At 34.7% G+C, this 25,290-nt stretch overlaps 1 protein-coding gene across 1 annotated transcript; it reads left to right on the top strand.

Moving 5' to 3' along the window:
- The first annotated feature begins 6,502 nt into the window (after window positions 1-6,502).
- Window positions 6,503-11,850, top strand: LOC145270398 (uncharacterized). Its single transcript, XM_080126043.1, has 3 exons — window positions 6,503-6,647; window positions 8,196-8,247; window positions 11,114-11,850. Exons 1-3 carry the CDS (start codon window positions 6,544-6,546, stop codon window positions 11,504-11,506), a joined length of 549 nt encoding a protein of 182 aa, XP_079982169.1. The 5' UTR covers window positions 6,503-6,543; the 3' UTR covers window positions 11,507-11,850.
- Window positions 11,851-25,290: the final 13,440 nt, after the last annotated feature.

The following is a 25,290-nucleotide window of genomic DNA, read 5'->3' as shown; positions in this document are numbered from 1 at the left end:
CTCTCTCTCTCTCTATATATATATATATAGATATATTTATATATATATATTTATATAAACTTAATAGCAGGGGCAGAGAGAGAGAGAGAGAGAGAGAGAGAGAGAGAGAGAGAGAGAGAGAGAGAGAGAAGAGGGGAGGAGGTTAGCAGCAAATGGTCTTTGCTAACATTTATTTTCATAAAATTTATGAAAATAAATGTTAGCAATAAAAACTTTTTAAAACCAAGTTAGAAAAAAGAAAACAATTTACTTCCCCAACAAATTATCGTAGTATTGGAGCCCCCGATTCTTCTTTTTTTTAGACGGTGTAATAAACCATATTTTTGAGTAGGGTGGCCAACTCTCTTTATTTTGGTTTGGTGATTTACATTTCAAAATATACGCATTAATAAAACTAGCTACAAAACTAGTAGTCTGTCTGTCTCTTCTAATTTTCCTTGCGGTATTCGTTTTCACCATACCTGAACAAATTGAGGGTAGGCCCCTTTCATATGACACCTGTTCAAACATGGTCTCCAGTTATTTACATTTCAAAATACATTTTTGGATATATTACTATTTTTGACATGACAATTAAGTACGTGATATTGTTTTTGTTTAAAACAAAATTTAAAAAAAATAATATAAAAAAACAGGGTCAATTTTTACGATGTGCCCGAGCATATTATAAACACCCCAACCGCCCCATGTTAAGAACGGTTTTCTATATTGGGGAGGGGGTGTTTATTCCGAAAGCCGTTCTTAACATGGGGTGATTGGGGTGCTTATAATACGCTGGGGCACGTCGTAAAAATTTAATAAAAAATGTTGGCAAACTCAAAAGCAAGTTCGACAACTCTAGAAAGGGTCGCATCAGTATGTTACACCGTCAAATCACGATATAGTTTTAGAACATATAATGAAAAGTATTTGATTAATATTTAATAAAAAATATTTTGAAAATGTTAAATATTTTTTATCTTCTTTTATTACGCACAGCAAAGTTTCACGGTTTTAAAAAAAATATTTTAATATTTTTTTAAAAATGTAATTTGAGGGTAAAAACGTCAAATCACGATATTACGAATTATTAAAGTTTTATCACGATATTATGAATTATTAATGTTTTCAAAGATTTTTTTAAATATTTTTTTTAAATACTTTTTTTCAAGTTTTACACTTTACACACAACAAAGTTTCACAGTTTTTTTTTTTATTTTGCTTTGTTAAGACCGTAATACACTTTCTGAAAATTGTTTCTTTTTTTCTGTTAAATAAACAGTTATCTATATAATTATAAAACTCAAATGACCTTGTAACGATACAATGTTCCGGTTTACGACATCCGGTTGCGCATGCGCGCATAAACATTAACCCATAACAACGTAAACAAATAAACACAAATCGCTTCTTTTGCAGATTTTGACCTGAAATATTAATGTTATTATTTCGAAATTATTATTTAAACGTAATACAGAAATGAACGATGTAAAAAAAAAGCAGATATATCAAAATTTGTATTTAACTATAATAAGTATTATGGTATCTGTTCAGTGCACATTTACCGATAAGTATGGCCAACGACTTATAATTCAGTAACTGTATTTTTTTTTCAAAAATAATCAATTATAATAAACAGAACGACTCATAGAAATCTATCTATATTCTTTTTTCATTTTAATATACTTTCATAGAAATGTTTCTGTTATGTCAAAAAAAAAACATTTTCTTTACGTCACAAGTGTCATAATACATGAATTCCATAGCTAATATAACATACTGACCCAACGGGTCACGGGTAGTCTAGTAAATATATAAAAATGTATATTTTGTTCGTTTACTTTATTTAATCAAATTCGTTCAATATAATTTTCTTTACAAAATAACACATGATTTGACGGTGTAAAATACTGATGTGGTGACCCTTATAGAGTTGTCGAACTTACTTTCGAGTCTGCCGGAAGTGCAAGACTGCCAAAAAGTTTTACCTAAATTAATTTTGATAGAGCATAGAAATAAAAAATACACAATTTTCATAAAATTTTTATTCATGTAAAAATAAAATAAAAACAATGGACATTTATTGGAATGGTTTTTTTTTCTGTAAAAACAAAAACAACAAAAATAAATAATAAACATTTTTTTAAAAGAAAGTAAACGTAATTATTGATCGGAATTTTATTACGTCCACAAAAAAAAGGAGGAATAATGCCTGGAAGGATGGTCTTGAGACAACAAAAGAAACACGACCTCCCTCTCCCACTACAAAAAAAAATTGGTAATCCCTGGGAGTAACATGGCATGACAATAATATTGATACTACATTATCACTATTGCCGGCTTTTGTTAAAATTGGCACTTATTTGTTTACAAAGCCATTTGACGGAAGTGACGTCAGACAAATTTAAAGGTACGGATGGCCAACAGGTACTTGTACAGTTTAATCAAGATATTAAAAAAATGAAAATATCGATAAAAAGTCATAGTTTACGTATCCGTTATGGAATAAAGATCTCCCCGCAAAAATTTCACCAAGTAGTTTTTTTTTAATTTTTTTACGGCTAAAAATAATTTGTTATGATACCGAGCAAAAGGTTCGATTTTTAGGAAGAAAAGCTAGTATTAAAGATGCGGAGGGAGTGTCACTGTTGTGCAGAAGTGCCAAATAATCTTTTATTTATACTTCTATAACAAAATTATAATCTTTATAATAAAAATATGGACAATTCTACACTATTGGGACGAAATTTCGGAAATGGTAATATTGAATTTCACATGAAAACAATGGTATCTATGTATTCCTTGTATTTTTAAAATGATTATATCCAAAAATTACGAAAATCGATACGGTAGAAAATTATTTATTAAAGAAAATAAAATAGAATTTGATGAAAATGATCGTAAGACATAGGAGAGTTCAAATAGGAGGTAATTTTCCATTTCTATTTAAACAAGATGGCGGCAATTTTTCACATTCTAAAACGATTAAAGTTGTTTTTTTTATAATTCAGTAATATTCAGGAACTTAACATTCTAATTAATTAAAATTGACAAAAAAAAATCAATAGAAACCATTGTTTTTATCTGAAAACTATTTATCGACTAAAAAATTTTGTTCTGATAGTGTAGAAGTGCCAAAATATGCTTATGCAGTTATTTTTTTTTAATCTTTAAATTTGTCTGACTTCATTTTCGCCGAATGGCTTTGTAAACAAAGGAGTGCCAATCTTAACCAAAGCCCTATTGCCAAACCAAAAAGGAGGAGATAATATCTAGGAGGATGGTCTTGTGACAAGAAAACGGACGCTACTCTATCAACCCCTCATCCGGAACAATACAACCTGATAGTTTTTATCCTACAAGTGTTATTTTAGTATTCGCTGTAGCCATGGTAGTGATACACGAGCAATTACTGATGGTCATTTTAAAAATGGAGAAGTATAATAAACGTGATGGTGAAAAGAAAATAAATGTTGTTGTTTTTTTGCCATTCATCAGGGGAAAACAGAAGATTTTTATTTCTATGGGGTGCGGGTCAACTTGCTTTTAGTGCCTATTTTCCAAAAAAATGTACAGACATCTTTAATTAGTAAAATTAACACAAACAATTGTAAAAAAAAAATGTAGTCAAGTGTGTGTCTGTGTCAATCGGCCAGGTTTTATTTCTTCCAGCCAGGTATGGATTTGTGTCAATCAGCCAGGTTTTATTTCTTCCGGCCAGGTGTGTGTCTGTGTCTATCAGTTGGGTTTTATTTGATCTTGTCAAGTGTCAGGCCCAGTACTCAAAACCTGATATTGAACAAATGTCAGAGAAATTATCTTTCTATACGAATGCTCAAAGACATGACTTGATTTCTTACGCTAAAGTAAATAATAAACATTTTGTCCATTTTATTGGGGGGGGGGGGTAATAATATTCTACAGATGATGTGTAAGTAATTTCTGGCTTGAATTAAATTTTAAGGACAAAAGCCAAGTATTTATGGTTCTTGTGTCTTTCAAGGGAACCATTAATATTCTCTGGCGGCCCTGTCATATCAAAGACCCTGAACATTTTTACATACCAAACAGATAACATTGGCATAAACTGTAGGAAATGATGTAAAATTCATTTCCAGCTCCCTGTTTCCCTAACAGTACCAACATACAGAATTTAAATGTAATGTGAACAAACATCTTGCTTCTAAACCCCTATAAATCTGGCCCCTACCACAGTAGTCCCTTATGCTTCAGTGGCAATGTGTCTTGTTTAGAGTAAATAAAAGTTAAAAAATGAAAAAGAAAATGATGTTGAAAGTCAGCAATCCCCTGACAGGCTTATCTTCATTCTCATTTGCGATTTGACATAACCTTTTCGAGCATTCTGATGGGCATTTCAAACAGGAGCGACACAATGAACGCGACGCCATAGGAGATCGTAAGATGACCAATGAAAGCATAGATCTGGAATAAAAAGGAAAAAAAATAAAAGTGATTTTAAGGATTTAAAGTTTTGGTAATTTATTCTGGTTAGGCAAAAATCAAATATCGAAAAAAGAATAATTAAAACAGAGATGACCAACGAAAGCGTAGATGTGGAATAAAAACAAAAAATTAAAAGTGATTTTTAACATACTAAGGATTTAATGTTTTGGTAAATCATTCTGGCTAGGCAGAATCAAATATCCAAGACTTTGGAATTCCATTCCATGTCCCTGCTTCCCCAACTGTACTGGCGTGCAGAAGTTCGAGTGCAACGTGAACCGACATCTTGCTGCCCAAATCCCTACATAGTACCCCAGTAGTTGTTGCCCCTGATAGTAGGGGGCCTACATCAAAGTGGCAATGTGCCTTGTTTGGGTTGAAAATGTAATTAAAAAAAAATATGATAAAGATGTATAAAAAGTGAAAACTTACAGTCGTTGCATTTGATAGGTAGAGTGGGGTCATGCTCATCCTCATACCAACCATGATGATAATGGGATGGAGGAGATAAGCACAATACGTTAAACGGTTCATTATGATCCAGAACTTCCAGGAAAGGATGTGGCTGATCATTCCTTAAAAGAAAAAAAAAAAGATTTGTGTTAAAGCTGCATTTGAATAAAAACTGGCTAGGCAGAATCAAATATCGATTGCATAAGTCCCCCGATACAAATAAATAAAAAGAAATACACTACCAAATAATGTAAAATAAACTTACGTTAAAAGAAAAGAAATTACTTTTTTAGTGTGCGCAAAGGTGGCTGTCTGCATGAAAGAAGGAAGGGAGGAAAAAGGTGAAGACTTGAGAGCGTGAAAGAAAGAGTCCTACTACGTGTTGTGCTGAAGTAAGAGAAAGAGAGAGTCAAATAATGTTCCTTGGCGTGCAAGAAAATCTGTCATCTCAGCTACTGAATTCACTCGGCGAGCGTTAGCCTTGTGACTTGTCTTTCTGCTGGTGTCTGTTGTCTCTCTCTGACGAGAGAAGTTCTTGCTGTTTTATATTTTTTTAGAGGCTCCCAGAAGCTTGCAAGAATAAGTTTTTTAAATCGAGCCCTGATTGGTCAAAAAATCATATTTTTTATGAAGAAACATGCTTTCAACTACGGCCATTTCTCAAACATTCCGGCTTTTTGACCCAAGAGGTGTGGGTGGATGCTGTAATGCCCACGCAAATGAATTTATAAATTTCAATTTGTGTGTGTGCCTTAGAAAAATAAAAAAAAAGAATAGCACCAAAGGCAATGACAATGAATAAAAGCTGGCTAGGCAAAATCAAATATCAGTTTGTGAGATTCATAGCTAGAAAGGAACAAGGATTTGTATTAAACTTAAATATCTTAGGATAAGAAACAATTGAGGAATAAGTATTGTTTTAAAGAAACTGAATGAGGTACTATTTTTAACTTTAAAGAACATTGTGCAACAACAATGAATACAAACTGGCTAAGCAGAATAAAATATCGATTTCAATACGCATTGCTAGTTGAATTTTACTTTGATTTAAATAGTGATACCTAGAAGCGAACAAGGGTTTGTATTAACCTTAGAAGTCTTAAGATAACACATTTGAGGAATAAGTATTTTTTTGAAAGAAACTGAAGGAAGCAGTTTTTGATGCAAAAAACAGTGGGCAACAACAATGAATAAAAACTGGCTAACCAGAATCAAATATCAATCTGTGAGATTTATTTGTTTCTTGGTCATTACTTACCTCCATTGCCTGATGCACAGATGATTATGACCCAGCTTACTGCCATCGCCCAGAGTGGGTGGGATACTACTTCATAGGCTGTATACTGGCTATTTAACCAGGTGAGTGGGTTTTCCTTATTCATTGTGTATTTGATGTATGACAGAAAAAGGCAAGTGCTGACCGCAAAAGTCCATCCACACAATTGGAGGCACTGGAAAAAAATTAAGAAAGAAAATCATTACATATATATATATATATATATATATATATATATATATATATATATATATATATATATATATATATATATATGTGTGTGTGTGTGTGTGTGTATGAGCACTTTCATTTGATATTACAGATGTGTTTTTATTTTTTATTTGCAGAAAAGCAACTCTATTTGAGAAAACATGTCTGATACCCTGTTCCATTTGAGTTCACAGAGCCGTTACCCGTACTGGATAAATATGCCACCCAGGGTACCTCATTATCCAAACATGGAAGATATGCTAAGGTAAATAATGCAGTTATTATTTTTTTAATGGAAAAGTAAAAATTGCTGAATAATAGAAATTAAACGAACAAAGATTATCCTAAGGACGAAGAATTGGCTACACTGGCAAAGTCACGTAGAAGGGGCACCCTTAATGGGGAGTTGGGTGGCAAGATATTTGTTCACATAACATGCCTCCTATTTTTATTCCACTCTAATAGATCAGAAGCGGTTTAAAAATTGCATTGTTATGATGACTGAACTTATGCATTTATGACCTGAAAGTTTCACTTCTCTGTTGCAGATATTGACAGTGTGAGACTCTAAGAAAGCAACTTCTGTCATGGATGTGTGTCAACTTTTTGTGTTAAAGATAATAGGAGGCTTTACTCTTTTAATAACCCTCATATGACAAATCATACTCCAGACACTCATGCAGAGCCATCGTTCATTGCTGGCAAAAGTGCATTGAGAATGGTGTTGATCATGTAGAAAAATTAATTTCGGAACACAAAAGTTTGCTTTGACGTTTCTGAATTTTTTTAGATGAGGATTGGTTATTCATATTATTTGGATTCATCGGACTACTGTTCTCATCTTGAGTGTCATTTTCACAACGTTTCGGTCGATGTAACCTTCGACCTTCTTCAGGTGTATCTTGTCAAACTTGGGAATGTTTCTGTCAAACTCGGAAAGTTGGACGGAATTTCAAACAGAACCCTTTATTTACTTCATGGGGGTAACGTGCTCTTGTTCCGTCAGCCATGACTGGATAGAGGTCCTAAGTAATTCGCAATTGTATTTTTCGGTCACCCACACCGAGGATTGAACCTTCAACCTTCCGGAGAAGGTCACTTTTACAATTGATTTTTCCCAAGTACTCTAATCACTATGCCACGGGTCCATGCATAAAGTAAATAAAGGGCTCCGCTCGAAATTCCGTCCAAATTCCCGAAACAGAAGCATTCCTGAGTTCAAAAAGATACATCTGAAGAAGGCCAAAGGTTATATCGACCGAAATGTTGTGAAAATCACACTCAAGATGAGAACAGTGGATCCGATGAATCCAAATAATACATATAACCAATCCTCATCTCAAAAATTCAGAAACGTCAAAGCAAACTTTTTCGGTTCCAAAATTAATTTTTCTACATAGTCAACACCATTCTCAATGCGTTTTCGTCAGCATGAACGATGGCTGTGCATGAGTGTCTGGAGCGTGCTTTGTCATACTAGGGTCATTCCAAAAGTAAAGCCTCCCATGTGTTTTTATTTAAGAAGGTCGAAGGTTACATCAACCGAAACGTTGTGAAAATCACATTCAAGATGAGAAAAGTAGATAAGATGAATCCAAATAATACGAAAACGTTGCTTATTATGATGATACTCCTCCCGTCTTGGTAGTTCTTTAACTTCAATAAAAAATAGGAGGCTTTACTTTAAGAATGACCCTTGTATTTAGAATCGGTACAACAATATCAAATAGTTTTCTCGCTTGTGAAATCAACTTTTTGAAAAATAATAAAATATATATATAGACTGCTTTATCGTGTTGCATCTTATTTTTAGGACCCACCCGATCGGAAGGTTTACAGTTCGGCCCAGGAAAAATTCCCATCAGGTGAGATGATTTACTGTTTTGCATGAAATAAGCCGTAATCGACATTACCTTTACCAGTGACAATATTGTTATTAGTATTTTTTTTTCTTTTTTTTTTTTGAGAGTCATCACATATCAAGCCCCGAAGGCCACTCGAGGATAAGAGTTAATGAATGTAAGGTGGTAGTTTAGTAATGGTTAATGGAGTAAATTGGGTAGAAGTTGATTATTTATGGGGACGGCTGAACAAGAATTTGTTTACATTGGACTTGAAGGCCACCATGTTTTATTCAATCAGGAAACAGGCCAGCAGAAAATTTTCATGATAATTAAATCCTATAGGGCTTCTGGACTCGACATAATCAGATCAAGAGAAAAAAGTAAGTTGTCTTTGATGGCCGTACATCTAAACAACATGGTATTAATGCGGGTGTGCCTCAGGGGTCGATCCTTGGAGTTTTATCAGGTTGACAAGAAAGTTCCTGCAGTTTTTAACTTTTAAATGCAGATGAACATATCGGTTCAAATATAAAATTTTATTGATCGAAATAAGCACGATCAGAATCAACAGACTTTTGCCAACGCAAAACAAGTGTATTTATGCCAGTAACGTAAAAATCTTGCGTTCTGGTGGCGATGAAGTCGCTGAAGGCGTTTTTGATATCGCTTAGGTTTTTGAAGCATTTCTCATGCAGAAAGTTGTCGAGATGCTTGAAAAAGTGGTAGTCGGTAGGGGAGAGATCTAGAGAGTATGGTGGATGAGGTAGAGTTTTGCAGTTGAATTCATTAAACTTCTGCAGGGTCAGTTTAGCAACGTGTGCTCGGGCATTGTCATGGAGGAGAATTGGGCCTTTTCAGTTGACTAATGCTGGGTGTTGTTGTTGAAGTTTCTGATGCATTTCATCCATTTGTTGAGAGTACTTCACCGCCATAATGATTTCACCTGCATTCAAAGAACTGTAATGGATGAGACCGGTCGTGGCAGACCACCAAACAGTCAGCAAGATCTTCTTTTGGTGCAACTCTGGCTCCAAGAAGTGTCGTGGAGCTTCATTGGCATCTAACCACTGAGGTGAGCAGCTCCGGATGTCATAAAGAAGTCACTTTTCATCACAAGTCACAACCCGGTCGAGAAACGAGTTGTTCTTGTTGTGTAAAAGCAGAGAAGCTGACACTTCCTAACTGCGTCTCTTTTGGCTGTGAGGTACCCATTTATCAAGTTTTTGTGTTTTTCCAATCTGTCTCAAGTGCTTGGAAATCGTTGTATGCGTTACGTCTAATTCAGAAGCAATTTCTCGAACAGTTGTGTGTGGATTGGCTTTGACTAAGGCTTTTAATTGATCGTTGTCAGCATCCGATGGCCGACCACTACACTCATCATCTTTAAGACTCCCGTCACTGCAATGACATTTCTTAAACCACCATTGTGCTGTGTGTTCAATAGTGGTTCCTCGGTCAAACACTTCCTTAATATTGTGAGCTGTTTCAGCAGCTTTTTGGCCTGCCTTGCATTGAAATAAGTAAATTGTGTGAATTTGCTTTTTCCCCATCTTGCATTCAACGTACTGAAAAGAAAACATAATTGTTTTTTTTGTTTTTTTTATTACACTTTCACCCCAAACAAGGCACGTTGCCACTTTGATGTAGGGGGCTACTATCGGAGACATAAGCTACAGGAGTACTATGTAGGGAGTTGGGCAGCAAGATGTCGGTTCATGTTACACTTGAACTTCTGCATGTCAGTACAGTTAGGGAAGCAGGAACCCGGAAGGGGATTCCAAAGTCTAGCGGTTCTGGGGAAGAAACTACTGGAGTAGAAGGCTCTTTTACATCTAGGGATCTCTACTGTGAAGGGGTGGGATTTAGCTGTTTGTCGGGGGTATTTACGTAGAGGGGGTACCAGTGCTTGCAGTTCGTCACAGCATTCACCATTAAAATTCTTGTAGAACAGGCAGAGGGATGCAACATTTCGTCGATGGGACAGAGGCTGAAGCTTAGATGACAGTTCAGGACCTATCAGATTGGCGACTCTTTTGAACCTTGTCTAGGAGCGAGAGACTAGTAGCAGATGCACCAGCCCAAATGTGACAACAATACTCCATACATGGGCGAATGGTGGCCTTATAGAGGTACAGGATACTTTTAGGCGTTGGTAGCTTTCTAGCAGGGTAGAGAGAACCTACCTTCTTCGCAGCAGTCCTGCCAATGCTCTCAATGTAATTTTTCCAACTCATATTTCCTGTAAACGTTAGGCCGAGGAGTTTAAAAGATGTACTTTCAGATAAAGAATCATTGGCCATTGCTATTGGTGGTAGAAAACGTTTCTTGTAATTATTGAAGGAAACAAGATACTACGGCATTTATTCGGTGATTTATTTATTTTTTTTATTTTACCCCAAACAAGGAACAGTGCCACTTTGATGTAGGGTCCTACTATTGGGGACATAAGTTGCAGGGATATTATGTAGCGAGCTGTCAGATTTGTCAGGGGTATTTACGTCAAAGAGGTGCAAGGGCTTGTAGTTTAAAAGATGTACTTACAGATAAAGAGTCTTTGGCCATTGCTATGTGTGGTAGAGAAGGGTTCTTGGAGTTATTGAAGGAAACAAGTTTAGTCTTGGCAGCATTGAATGTGAGCATCCATTTTTGTCCCGATTCCACCACAGATTGAAAGTCTTCCTCTAGTGTTTCTGCCATCTATCCTCTCTTCCTTGAGGCATTCATGAATTCATTATTGCACCTAGGCTAGTCTATAATAATCAATAGATGATTAATTCTATAATAATACATCCGCATAAATTAAAATATCATATTACATGACCGGGCAATGCCGGGCTGCCAGCTAGTCACTCATTAAAGCTTCCTTCATTTTCATTTTCTGTTTCAGAACTGGGTTAACAAACTTTACGACGTTGGTCATGGCGTACCTCAAAGAGACAAGCTCCCAAAGCCGGCTGATTCTCATCAAGTCGGCTGGTTCCGTTGGCAGTTCCAGCCCGGGACTTCAGCTGTGCCAGTGTGGACAAGGGCTGGCAAGGACTGGCCTGGGAATAAAAACTTCCAAACAGCTGGTAAATCCATGACAGAACTGATGCGACAAAGGGCGAACTATCGTGTGCATGATCAACCTCCGAGTTTTTATTCTCGATCAAATTATATGACGTCGACATATTGTCAACCGATATTATCCGTTTCAGGTCCCTTACAAAGAGACAAATGTTATGGTCTCACCCATCAGCATAAAAGACACGGTTTCATGACGTATGAGGATTATTATTAAACTAGCTGACTCGTATCCTGGCGTTGCCAAGGAATGTAGATTAACTCAAGAAATTCTATGCCTAACCTTGCACAATTTGTCATAACATTAAAGGATTATTATTAAACTAGCTGACCCCTATCCTGGTGTTGCCCAGTAATGTAGAGTAACTCAAGAAATATCTTAACAGAAATAAAATTCGATACTTTAACAATTGCACGTAACAACTAAAATTGCTAGAAGCCATACTTATCAAACGTTACAGCCCCTTTTAACCGGATCACATTTAACACAGGGACAAATATACTAACAATACATAATAACTAACAAGAAACTAAATAAATCTATATATATATAAACGAAAATGTGTGTATGTTTGGATGTCTGCTAAACACTTTCGACAGACGCGATGACAATTCATACACACTAAGCCCAAACAAGAAGGGACGTAGATATAGGTAGATGAGAATCCTATAGACCAAGGCATCCCAGCATGTATTCAATTGAAAATTTCTAAGTCCAAACAAGAGGGGACGTAGATATAGGTAGATGAGAATCCTATAGACCAAGTCATCCCAGCATGTATTCAATTGAAAATTTCTAAGTCCAAACAAGAGGGGACGTAGGTATAGGTGGATGAGAATCCTATAGACCAAGGCATCCCAGCATGTATTCAATTGAAAATTTCTAAGTCCAAACAAGAGGGGACGTAGATATAGGTAGATGAGAATCCTATGGACCAAGGCAAGTCAACATGTATTCAATTGAAAATTTCTAAGTCCAAACAAGAGGGGACGTTGGTATAGGTAGATGAGAATCCTATAGACCAAGTCATCTCAACGTGTATTCAATTGAAAATTTCTAAGTCCAAACAAGAGGGGACGTTGGTATAGGTAGATGAGAATCCTATAGACCAAGTCATCTCAACGTGTATTCAATTGAAAATTTCTAAGTCCAAACAAGAGGGGACGTTGGTATAGGTAGATAAGAATCCTAATGACCAAGTCATCTCAACGTGTATTCAATTGAAAATTTCTAAGTCCAAACAAGAGGGGACGTTGGTATAGGTAGATAAGAATCCTATAGACCAAGTCATCTCAACGTGTATTCAATTGAAAATTTCTAAGTCCAAACAAGAGGGGACGTTTGTATAGGTAGATAAGAATCCTAATGACCAAGTCATCTCAACGTGTATTCAATTGAAAATTTCTAAGTCCAAACAAGAGGGGTCGTTGGTATACGTAGATAAGAATCCTATAGACCAAGTCATCTCAACGTGTATTCAATTGAAAATTTCTAAGTCCAAACAAGAGGGGACGTAGGTATAGGTAAATGAGAATCCTATAGACCAAGTCATCTCAACGTGTATTCAATTGAAAATTTCTAAGTCCAAACAAGAGGGGACGTTGGTATAGGTAGATAAGAATCCTAAAGACCAAGTCATCTAAACGTGTATTCAATTGAAAATTTCTATGTCCAAACAAGAGGGGTCGTTGGTATAGGTAGATAAGAATCCTAAAGACCAAGTCATCTCAACGTGTATTCAATTGAAAATTTCTAAGTCCAAACAAGAGGGGACGTTGGTATAGGTAGATAAGAATCCTAAAGACCAAGTCATCTCAACGTGTATTCAATTGAAAATTTCTAAGTCCAAACAAGAGGGGACGTAGGTATAGGTAGATAAGAATCCTAAAGACCAAGTCATCTCAACGTGTATTCAATTGAAAATTTCTAAGTCCAAACAAGAGGGGACGTTGGTATAGGTAGATAAGAATCCTATAGACCAAGTCATCTCAACGTGTATTCAATTGAAAATTTCTAAGTCCAAACAAGAGGGGACGTTGGTATAGGTAGATAAGAATCCTATAGACCAAGTCATCTCAACGTGTATTCAATTGAAAATTTCTAAGTCCAAACAAGAGGGGACGTTGGTATAGGTAGATAAGAATCCTACAGACCAGGTCATCTCAACGTGTATTCAATTGAAAATTTCTAAGTCCAAACAAGAGGGGACGTTGGTATAGGTAGATAAGAATCCTACAGACCAAGTCATCTCAACGTGTATTCAATTGAAAATTTCTAAGTCCAAACAAGAGGGGACGTTGGTATAGGTAGATAAGAATCCTATAGACCAAGTCATCTCAACGTGTATTCAATTGAAAATTTCTAAGTCCAAACAAGAGGGAACGTAGGTATAGGTAGATAAGAATCCTATAGACCAAGTCATCTCAACGTGTATTCAATTGAAAATTTCTAAGTCCAAACAAGAGGGGACGTTGATATAGGTAGATAAGAATCCTACAGACCAAGTCATCTCAACGTGTATTCAATTGAAAATTTCTAAGTCCAAACAAAAGGGGACGTTGGTATAGGTAGATAAGAATCCTACAGACCAAGTCATCTCAACGTGTATTCAATTGAAAATTTCTAAGTCCAAACAAGAGGGGACGTTGATATAGGTAGATAAGAATCCTACAGACCAAGTCATCTCAACGTGTATTCAATTGAAAATTTCTAAGTCCAAACAAGAGGGGACGTTGGTATAGGTAGATAAGAATCCTACAGACCAAGTCATCTCAACGTGTATTCAATTGAAAATTTCTAAGTCCAAACAAGAGGGGACGTTGATATAGGTAGATAAGAATCCTACAGACCAAGTCATCTCAACGTGTATTCAATTGAAAATTTCTAAGTCCAAACAAGAGGGGACGTTGGTATAGGTAGATGAGAATCCTACAGACCAAGTCATCTCAACGTGTATTCAATTGAAAATTTCTAAGTCCAAACAAGAGGGGACGTTGGTATAGGTATATAAGAATCCTACAGACCAAGTCATCTCAACGTGTATTCAATTGAAAATTTCTAAGTCCAAACAAGAGGGGACGTTGGTATAGGTAGATAAGAATCCTACAGACCAGGTCATCTCAACGTGTATTCAATTGAAAATTTCTAAGTCCAAACAAGAGGGGACGTTGGTATAGGTAGATGAGAATCCTACAGACCAAGTCATCTCAACGTGTATTCAATTGAAAATTTCTAAGTCCAAACAAGAGGGGACGTTGGTATAGGTAGATGAGAATCCTACAGACCAAGTCATCTCAACGTGTATTCAATTGAAAATTTCTAAGTCCAAACAAGAGGGGACGTTGGTATAGGTAGATAAGAATCCTACAGACCAGGTCATCTCAACGTGTATTCAATTGAAAATTTCTAAGTCCAAACAAGAGGGGACGTTGGTATAGGTAGATGAGAATCCTACAGACCAAGTCATCTCAACGTGTATTCAATTGAAAATTTCTAAGTCCAAACAAGAGGGGACGTTGGTATAGGTAGATAAGAATCCTAAAGGCCAAGTCATCTCAACGTGTATTCAATTGAAAATTTCTAAGTCCAAACAAGAGGGGACGTTGGTATAGGTAGATAAGAATCCTAAAGACCAAGTCATCTCAACGTGTATTCAATTGAAAATTTCTAAGTCCAAACAAGAGGGGACGTTGGTATAGGTAGATAAGAATCCTACAGACCAAGTCATCTCAACGTGTATTCAATTGAAAATTTCTAAGTCCAAACAAGAGGGGACGTTGGTATAGGTAGATAAGAATCCTACAGACCAAGTCATCTCAACGTGTATTCAATTGAAAATTTCTAAGTCCAAACAAGAGGGGACGTTGATATAGGTAGATAAGAATCCTACAGACCAAGTCATCTCAACGTGTATTCAATTGAACATTTCTAAGTCCAAACAAGAGGGGACGTTGGTATAGGTAGATGAGAATCCTACAGACCAAGTCATCTCAACGTGTATTCAATTGAAAATTTCTAAGTCCAAACAAGAGGGGACGTTGGTATAGGTAGATAAGAATCCTAGAGACCAAGTCATCTCAACGTGTATTCAATTGAAAATTTCTAAGTCCAAACCAGAGGGGACGTTGGTATAGGTAGATAAGAATCCTACAGACCAGGTCATCTCAACGTGTATTCAATTGAAAATTTCTAAGTCCAAACAAGAGGGGACGTTGGTATAGGTAGATGAGAATCCTACAGACCAAGTCATCTCAACGTGTATTCAATTGAAAATTTCTAAGTCCAAACAAGAGGGGACGTTGGTATAGGTAGATGAGAATCCTACAGACCAAGTCATCTCAACGTGTATTCAATTGAAAATTTCTAAGTCCAAACAAGAGGGGACGTTGGTATAGGTAGATAAGAATCCTACAGACCAGGTCATCTCAACGTGTATTCAATTGAAAATTTCTAAGTCCAAACAAGAGGGGACGTTGGTATAGGTAGATGAGAATCCTACAGACCAAGTCATCTCAACGTGTATTCAATTGAAAATTTCTAAGTCCAAACAAGAGGGGACGTTGGTATAGGTAGATAAGAATCCTAAAGCCCAAGTCATCTCAACGTGTATTCAATTGAAAATTTCTAAGTCCAAACAAGAGGGGACGTTGGTATAGGTAGATAAGAATTCTATAGACCAAGTCATCTCAACGTGTATTCAATTGAAAATTTCTAAGTCCAAACAAGAGGGGACGTTGGTATAGGTAGATAAGAATCCTATAGACCAAGTCATCTCAACGTGTATTCAATTGAAAATTTCTAAGTCCAAACAAGAGGGGACGTTGATATAGGTAGATAAGAATCCTACAGACCAAGTCATCTCAACGTGTATTCAATTGAAAATTTCTAAGTCCAAACAAGAGGGGACGTTGGTATAGGTAGATGAGAATCCTACAGACCAAGTCATCTCAACGTGTATTCAATTGAAAATTTCTAAGTCCAAACAAGAGGGGACGTTGGTATAGGTAGATAAGAATCCTACAGACCAAGTCATCTCAACGTGTATTCAATTGAAAATTTCTAAGTCCAAACAAGAGGGGACGTTGGTATAGGTAGATAAGAATCCTACAGACCAGGTCATCTCAACGTGTATTCAATTGAAAATTTCTAAGTCCAAACAAGAGGGGACGTTGGTATAGGTAGATGAGAATCCTACAGACCAAGTCATCTCAACGTGTATTCAATTGAAAATTTCTAAGTCCAAACAAGAGGGGACGTTGGTATAGGTAGATGAGAATCCTACAGACCAAGTCATCTCAACGTGTATTCAATTGAAAATTTCTAAGTCCAAACAAGAGGGGACGTTGGTATAGGTAGATAAGAATCCTACAGACCAGGTCATCTCAACGTGTATTCAATTGAAAATTTCTAAGTCCAAACAAGAGGGGACGTTGGTATAGGTAGATGAGAATCCTACAGACCAAGTCATCTCAACGTGTATTCAATTGAAAATTTCTAAGTCCAAACAAGAGGGGACGTTGGTATAGGTAGATAAGAATCCTAAAGGCCAAGTCATCTCAACGTGTATTCAATTGAAAATTTCTAAGTCCAAACAAGAGGGGACGTTGGTATAGGTAGATAAGAATCCTAAAGACCAAGTAATCTCAACGTGTATTCAATTGAAAATTTCTAAGTCCAAACAAGAGGGGACGTTGGTATAGGTAGATAAGAATCCTAAAGACCAAGTCATCTCAACGTGTATTCAATTGAAAATTTCTAAGTCCAAACAAGAGGGGACGTTGGTATAGGTAGATAAGAATCCTACAGACCAAGTCATCTCAACGTGTATTCAATTGAAAATTTCTAAGTCCAAACAAGAGGGGACGTAGGTATAGGTAGATAAGAATCCTATAGACCAAGTCATCTGAACGTGTATTCAATTGAAAATTTCTAAGTCCAAACAAGAGGGGACGTTGGTATAGGTAGATAAGAATCCTAAAGACCAACTCATCTCAACGTGTATTCAATTGAAAATTTCTAAGTCCAAACAAGAGGGGACGTTGGTATAGGTCGATAAGAATCCTATGGACCAAGCCATCTCAACGTGTATTCAATTGAAAATTTCTAAGTCCAAACAAGAGGGGACGTTGGTATAGGTAGATAAGAATCCTATGGACCAAGTCATCTCAACTTGTATTCAATTGAAAATTTCTAAGTCCAAACAAGAGGGGACGTTGGTATAGGTCGATAAGAATCCTACAGACCAAGCCATCTCAACTTGTATTCAATTGAAAATTTCTAAGTCCAAACAAGAGGGGACGTTGGTATAGGTAGATAAGAATCCTATGGACCAAGTCATCTCAACTTGTATTCAATTGAAAATTTCTAAGTCCAAACAAGAGGGGACGTTGGTATAGGTAGATAAGAATCCTACAGACCAAGTCATCTCAACGTGTATTCAATTGAAAATTTCTAAGTCCAAACAAGAGGGGACGTTGGTATAGGTCGATAAGAATCCTACAGACCAAGTAATCTCAACGTGTATTCAATTGAAAATTTCTAAGTCCAAACAAGAGGGGACGTTGGTATAGGTAGATAAGAATCCTACAGACCAAGCCATCTCAACGTGTATTCAATTGAAAATATCTATGTCCAAACAAGAGGGGGCGTTGGTATTGGTAGATAAGAATCCTATGGACCAAGTCATCTCAACGTGTATTCAATTGAAAATATCTAAGTCCAAACAAGAGGGGACGTTGGTATAGGTAGATAAGAATCCTGTAGACCAAGTCATCTCAACGTGTATTCAATTGAAAATTTCTAAGTCCAAACAAGAGGGGACGTTGGTATAGGTAGATAAGAATCCTACAGACCAAGTCATCTCAACGTGTATTCAATTGAAAATATCTAAGTCCAAACAAGAGGGGACGTTGGTATAGGTAGATAAGAATCCTGTAGACCAAGTCATCTCAACGTGTATTCAATTGAAAATTTCTAAGTCCAAACAAGAGGGGACGTTGGTATAGGTAGATAAGAATCCTACAGACCAAGTCATCTCAACGTGTATTCAATTGAAAATATCTAAGTCCAAACAAGAGGGGACGTTGGTATAGGTAAATGAGAATCCTATAGACCAAGTCATCTCAACGTGTATTCAATTGAAAATTTCTAAGTCCAAACAAGAGGTGATGTATGTATAGGTAAATGAGAATCCTATAGACCAAGTCATCTCAACGTGTATTCAATTGAAAATTTCTAAGGCCAAACAAGAGGGGATGTAGGTATAGGTACATGAGAATCCTATAAACCAAGGCATCCCAGCATGTATTCAATTGAAAATTTCTAAGTCCAAACAAGAGGGGACGTAGGTATAGGTAGATGAGGAGCTACTAGACCAACACCTGTCCACGAGTATCTAATTGAAATTTCTAAGTTCAAAACAGTGTAAGTTAGTGTCTTGAAGTGCCCGATCGACGCCTACTGCCATGTTGGGTGCATGTAGGCGTAGCAAAATGCCTTCTAATCTGCTAGGCACATCGGGACTTAGTTTTTTTTCTGTCCTTTCTCTGCACCGTGTAGGTTGGCGTCTGGATGTGCCTCATCGACGCCTACTGTTACCTGGGATAGCAAGACGGGGAATAGGGATAAAGAATAAGAAAAGGGAGACAGACAGATCTAGATAAATACAGAGGTATAAAGAGAGACAGGCAAGGGAGATACATTTCATGATTCAACTTATATGCTAATAAGAAATAGTTGGTATATCAGGAACACAAGCATTGTTTTTACTGGTTAATTTTACATCAGAGTACACTTGTAGATTTTATGTAGCTTTTTTCTATAGGGAACATGCAAATAGCACACATAACATCTAGACATAAATATATACATAAAACAATTATAGTTATGAGATATATCTGAACTAATCCAAAAAGACAATAATGATGAATATCATCACTTACCTTGGAAAATTATCCAGGCTGTATGCCTACTCACATTCCATCAAACACCAGGAAATCATGAGCCATTGCTTGGTTGACTTTTTTTATTTTTATTTTTTTCATACACATTTGTAATTGTGTTTTGCTTTATCAAGTATTTTTGTAGTTAATCTGTGGTGTTGGGAGAGGTGTTAACATGAATCAATTTTGCTTAACATTTTTTATTATGTATATTTTTTTCAGTTTACAGAGTCATTGCAGTACCAAGTCTGACACTGTAATTGCTTGAAAAGTATTGCATTGGGAAGGATTCTTTTTTCTTTCTTTTTTTTTTTTTGAGGTGTGCAGGAATTTCAGTAGGGGAAGTTTCTACTGATTTCAGATTCCAAGACAGCAAAGTTGTATTTTATTGTTTGTGCATTCTTTTATCAAGTTTTTACAGATGTTTTTGTGTTATGAAAGTGAAAATGAATGAGTTGCAAAGACATTTACATTTTTGCATTCTTTTTTTAATTCTTCACCTTGTGTGTTTTAATGTCCCAAGAGTGAACCAAGACGGATGAGTCTTATTCAGCAGAGTGGAAAAAAACAGGTTACCTTTGGTTGTCCTCAATGGATTTGTCCATAGTATAATGTGTCCAAGTTATTGCCTTAATAAAGTGAGAACCATACCCCAAAACTAATGCAGAACTCTACTTACGTATTGCACAGCTACAAGAGTTAACTTGTCTAGGATAAGTGCCATATAAGTTTGCACAAGTCACTATATAGCTCTATTTATTAACTCATATGAACTTAAATTGCTGAACATGTCTCAAAAATTTTCTACAGAGCTCTACTTAGAAATGAGCACTCTCAAAGACAATTTATCTAACATAATTTTGAAATATGTTTTATAAAGTTACCATAGAGCTCTCAAATATATTAGGCACTCAAATAAGAAACTTGTTTTAAATACTTGTCATATATACATATATATATATATATATATATATATATATATATATATATATACGTATATATATATATTAAACACTTACAGTATATCTATACTTACATATTGACATTTAGGTTTTCAAAACATACTGCAGAGCTCTTCATGTTTTCTGAATTTTATTCTTTCGTCTACTAATGTATTGAGCACTCTTAAGTATATTCGTGTAGCTGAATTGCCATACGTTTTTTGAAAGTCTATATTTAGCTCTACTAATGTATTGAACTCTGTCAAAATAAATTTATGCAGTTGAAATGCCATATCTGTTTCTCAAATGTTTTATTTAGCTCTACTAATATATTGAGCACTCTGGAAGTAGATTTGTCTAAAATAATTGCCAAAATGTGTCCAACTCTTACTACAAAGCTCTATAAATGCATTGAGCACTCTTAAAGTAAAATCGTCTTGTATAATTAAACAAAGCAATTTTTAAATTTACTACACAGCTATATAAAACTATGGAGCACATGCAAGAATCATTGGTAAATATATAAATCACATAATTATTAGAAGTTATTTTTTTAATTGAAATACATATATATATATATAATCTATATATATATATATTTAAGGGAGACAATTTGTATATAGATCACATAATTATTAGAAGTTTTTTTTTATTGAAATAAATAAATATATATATATATATATATATATATTCAAGGGAGACAATTTGATATAGATCATATAATAATTAGAAGTTATTTTTATTAATTGAAGTAAATATATATATATATATATATATATATATATATATTTATTTCAATTCAATCAATGAGACAGAGCAATAAAGTCATGTTATTTAGATTTTTACTTAATAATAACACTTTAAAATAGTGCTCAAAACTAGACAGAGCTGATATTATAAAACGTTTATTTTATTACAGGATAAGTAAACATTAAGATTTAACCAGAGTTATATAAGAGTGCTCAATAAAGACATTTTATTTAGATTTTTATTTAATAATTACACTTTAAATAGTGCTAAAAAAGGGAGACAATTTGTATATAGATCATATAATTATCAGAAGTTATTTTTTTTATTGAAATAAGTAAATATATGTATATATATATATATATATATATATATATATATATATATATATATATTACAGGGGGACAATTTGTAATTTTTATTAGACCTTATTTTTTTTATTGAAATAAATATATATATATATATATATTCAAGGGAGACAATTTTAATATAGATCACATAATTATTAGAAGTTATTTTTTTTTAATAAATATATATATATATATATATAAATATATATATTTTATATATATATAATCTATATATGTTCAAGGGAGACAATTGTTATATAGATGACATAATTATTAGAAGTTATTCTTTTTATTGAAATATATATATATGTATATATATATATATATATATATATATATATATATTGACATTTTAGATTTTTCATTGAGAATCATAACATTTAGAATAAAATTATTAAAATTTATATTACATTATGTCATATTCACACAAGAATACCAAAAAAATTGTGATTATCTAAATTGACGTATACATTTTTTTAACTTATTACCTTGCTCTACTGATGTATTGAGCACTCTACATATAAGTCCTGTCATTTGAATTTCTGTGTATATATTTTAAATATTTACAGTTAGCTCTAAGTCTTACCATCAAATTTCCATACATATTTCCAAAAATTTAACAACTATCTCTACTAATTCATTAATCATTGTATATATTTATCTTTCTGTCTCTCATTATATATCTATCTATCTATCTATCTATAGAATTGAATATGTCTGTCTGTGTGTACATTTCTGTCAATTTTAGTCTACATATTCCAAATTTTGATAAAAAGGGTACTGAGATTTTGGAAAATCTATGTGATTGGTACTTGGACAGAAATTTGGCGATTGAGGGGTCAAACTTCAATGATTTGGCCTTTGAGAACCCTACAAATCTCCTCCGACAATTATGGGTCTAAACACTTGAAATTTTACATATAGTTTCCTTGGACATGGATCTAACTTAATATCTCATTTGGAGCCCAAAACAATAAATTTTAAGGGTTCATAATAGGGGTCAAGTTTTAAAAAATTAACCGTTTCTCTGCTTTCTTTTTTGTTGGGGAGGGGGGCAGCATACACCGCTAAACACTGGGGCTACGCCAGTAACCCATGCTAGTATATATATATATATATATATATATATATATATATATATATATATATATATATAAATGTATTTATTTCAATTTAAAAAAATAATTCTAATAATTATCTGATCTATATACAAATTGTCTCCCTTGAATATATATATATATATATATTTATTTATTTCAATTAAAAAAAATAACTTCTAATAATTATGTGATCTTTATACAAATTGTCTCCCTTGAATATATATATATATATATATTCAAGGAAGACTATGTGAATATAGATAACAATTATTAGAAGTTATTTTTTTAATTGAAATAAATAAATAAATATATATATATATATATATATATATATATATATATTTGAATTAAAAAATAACTTCAAATATTATATGATATATATACAAATTGTCTCCCTTGAATATATATATATATTTCAATTAAAAAAATAACTTCTAATTATTATGTGATCTATACACCAATGGCCTCCCTTGAATATGTATATATATATATATATATATATATATATATATATATATATATTCAAGGGAGACAATTTGTATATAGATTACATAATTATTAGAATTTATTTTTTTTATGCTTAATTGAACTTTAATGCTTAGTTTTTCCATCAATTGTTTGACTTGGGTAATTTTTTTAATGTATATTTGAAAAAAATCTATGCGCTAGTTGAGATAAGAAATAAAGACAATTCTTACCTGTTACTTCCCAGGTGTTATCTCCACTTTTTCTCTTTTCTGCTTCTTGCTGAAACTCATGGCAATTTCATGTTTGTTTGTGTTCTTTGTTACATATATATAATTTTTACTGTGATGATTTTTTTCTTTTAATTATTAACAAATTTTTTTGATTTATATAATAAAGAGAGACAACATAACTAATGGATTTTTTTTAAAATGATATATTTAACTTTCTGGCTATGATCAAACACCCATGTACTACTTGTTTATTTTTTTGTAGTTGCATAAGTTAGCTGATGAGAAGAAATACAAGCAGAACTGCATTCATTTAAATGAAGCTAATAGTTTAGAATTTGATTGTACCCAGATGTGCATGTACACAAAGAAAGAAACACTTACTTGAGGACTTCTGTAACTACAGGAAACATGTGGCAGCTAGGATAGCTGATGCTGCTGGATTCAGTTGTTTTTTCCAATCCACATAATTCTCACAATAGCTGATAGTAGAATTCCATCATGATCAAGAGGAGTACCTGAAATTACAAAGATATACACACAGAAGGAAAGAAAAAGAGTACTTACTCTACTTCTATGACAATGATTGCTGCCAACACTTCGAGATGCTAATGTTGGAAGAAACAGATAGACATACATCATACACAGTTTGATTGTACCCAGATGTGCTTGAACGCAAAGAAAGAAATACTTGATTCAAACTGCACAAGACATGTGGCAGACAGGAACGGTGATGCTGCTAGGTTTCGTTGCTTGTTCCAATCTATAAAAAAGAGGTGATATTTATAGTGTTGATAATCTACTGCTGTGTGAAAGCTGGAACAATGGAAACAGTTAAATTAAATTTTCAAATCACAAAGACTGAAATCGAAATAGAAAGAAGAAAGGGTGATACTATACTCATCTTCCTGTCGGAGCAGACTACTTGCTAGTGACTGTTCGTTCGCCATTAAACTGGAAAGTAAAAGAAAAAAAAAACGAAAAAAAAAAACAGGTTCCGCTGGGGAAAGCTCTTGTCTGGGCAGCGAGGTGATGAACTCCCGAAAGGAGGGGCACTATATAAAAACAAGCTTTGCTGCGAACATCTCCTAAAAAGCGGTTTCTACTCAGAATAACAGGCGGAGCAGAAAACAGAGGTGTTCTCTCTACCCAACAGGATTCGTAAAGATACCACTAGTTTGTGTTCATAAGACGGCGATGATCGCTCACAAAACTGGCATTCCTACTATCATATCGGAGGACCGTCGTATATAATTGCACTACCATTTCGTATTGGAGGACGGTCATATATAATTGCACTACCATACCGTTTCGGAGTTCGTAGACAGTAGGAATAATAAAAGCGGCCTTAAAGCGGCTTGTGAGCACACAATCTAGTCGAACTCTAGTCGTCCTTAGTCGAGTCGAGGCAAGCATGCATTACATAGTAACACGAGCACGTGTCGCCTGCTTAGAGGGTAGCCCCCTTCGGGAGATTCGAAAGCGCACCTCACAGCGGAAGAGCTTCGGAACCAATCGGACCGTACCCAGACTTGCAGCTATTTGTTAACTTGGAAGTGGAGTCAACACCCCGACACTGAGAAAAGAGCTTTCCAAAAGCTCAAAACCAGTTGCATGCAAAGTCGGGGAAACTGGGAGCAGGCTGGGGAGAGCACGGGGCCTTGGAGGGAGGCCCATTTTTCTCTTTCGTTCGGTTTACATCTTTCGGGTATTGTTCTCCTTTCAGCCTGCCCCCTTCACGCCTTTTTGCTCGCCACATGCAAGCATATAAAAAGACGACCAGATGACGGACGCAACAAACTAATGCCGACATTTTCTGGATTTTTTTTTTTTTTGCCAGAGCCCATTTAGCCGTGTAGCTGTTAAACTACAACGTTACACCCCCCTACCACGGTGAGGATAGGGTTGGACTTTAGGGGGGAAAATACACATCCAGTATTTTATCCAAAAAAAGAACGGTTTATAAACTGCACAATTGTCACGGTAATTCTACAGTTTATGGACCGCCCTTAAATAATATTATATACATGCTTTCATCTAACAAATTAAATAAAAAGACGTTAATTTAGATTTAAATTAAAAATATTTTATCCAAGAACAGCACGGTTTATAAACTGCACAATTGTCACGGTAATTCTATAGTTTATTGACCGCCCTTAAATAATATTATATGTATGCTTTCACCTAACAAATTTAAAAAAAATACGTTAATTTAGATTTAAATTAA

The sequence above is a fragment of the Euprymna scolopes genome, chromosome 46, assembly GCF_053919585.1.
Source record: "Euprymna scolopes isolate OS-2025 chromosome 46, ASM5391958v1, whole genome shotgun sequence".
In the NCBI taxonomy this organism is placed as follows: domain Eukaryota; kingdom Metazoa; phylum Mollusca; class Cephalopoda; order Sepiida; family Sepiolidae; genus Euprymna; species Euprymna scolopes.
Note: the sequence above shows the minus strand (reverse complement) of the source record. Positions and strands in the feature narration are given on the sequence as shown.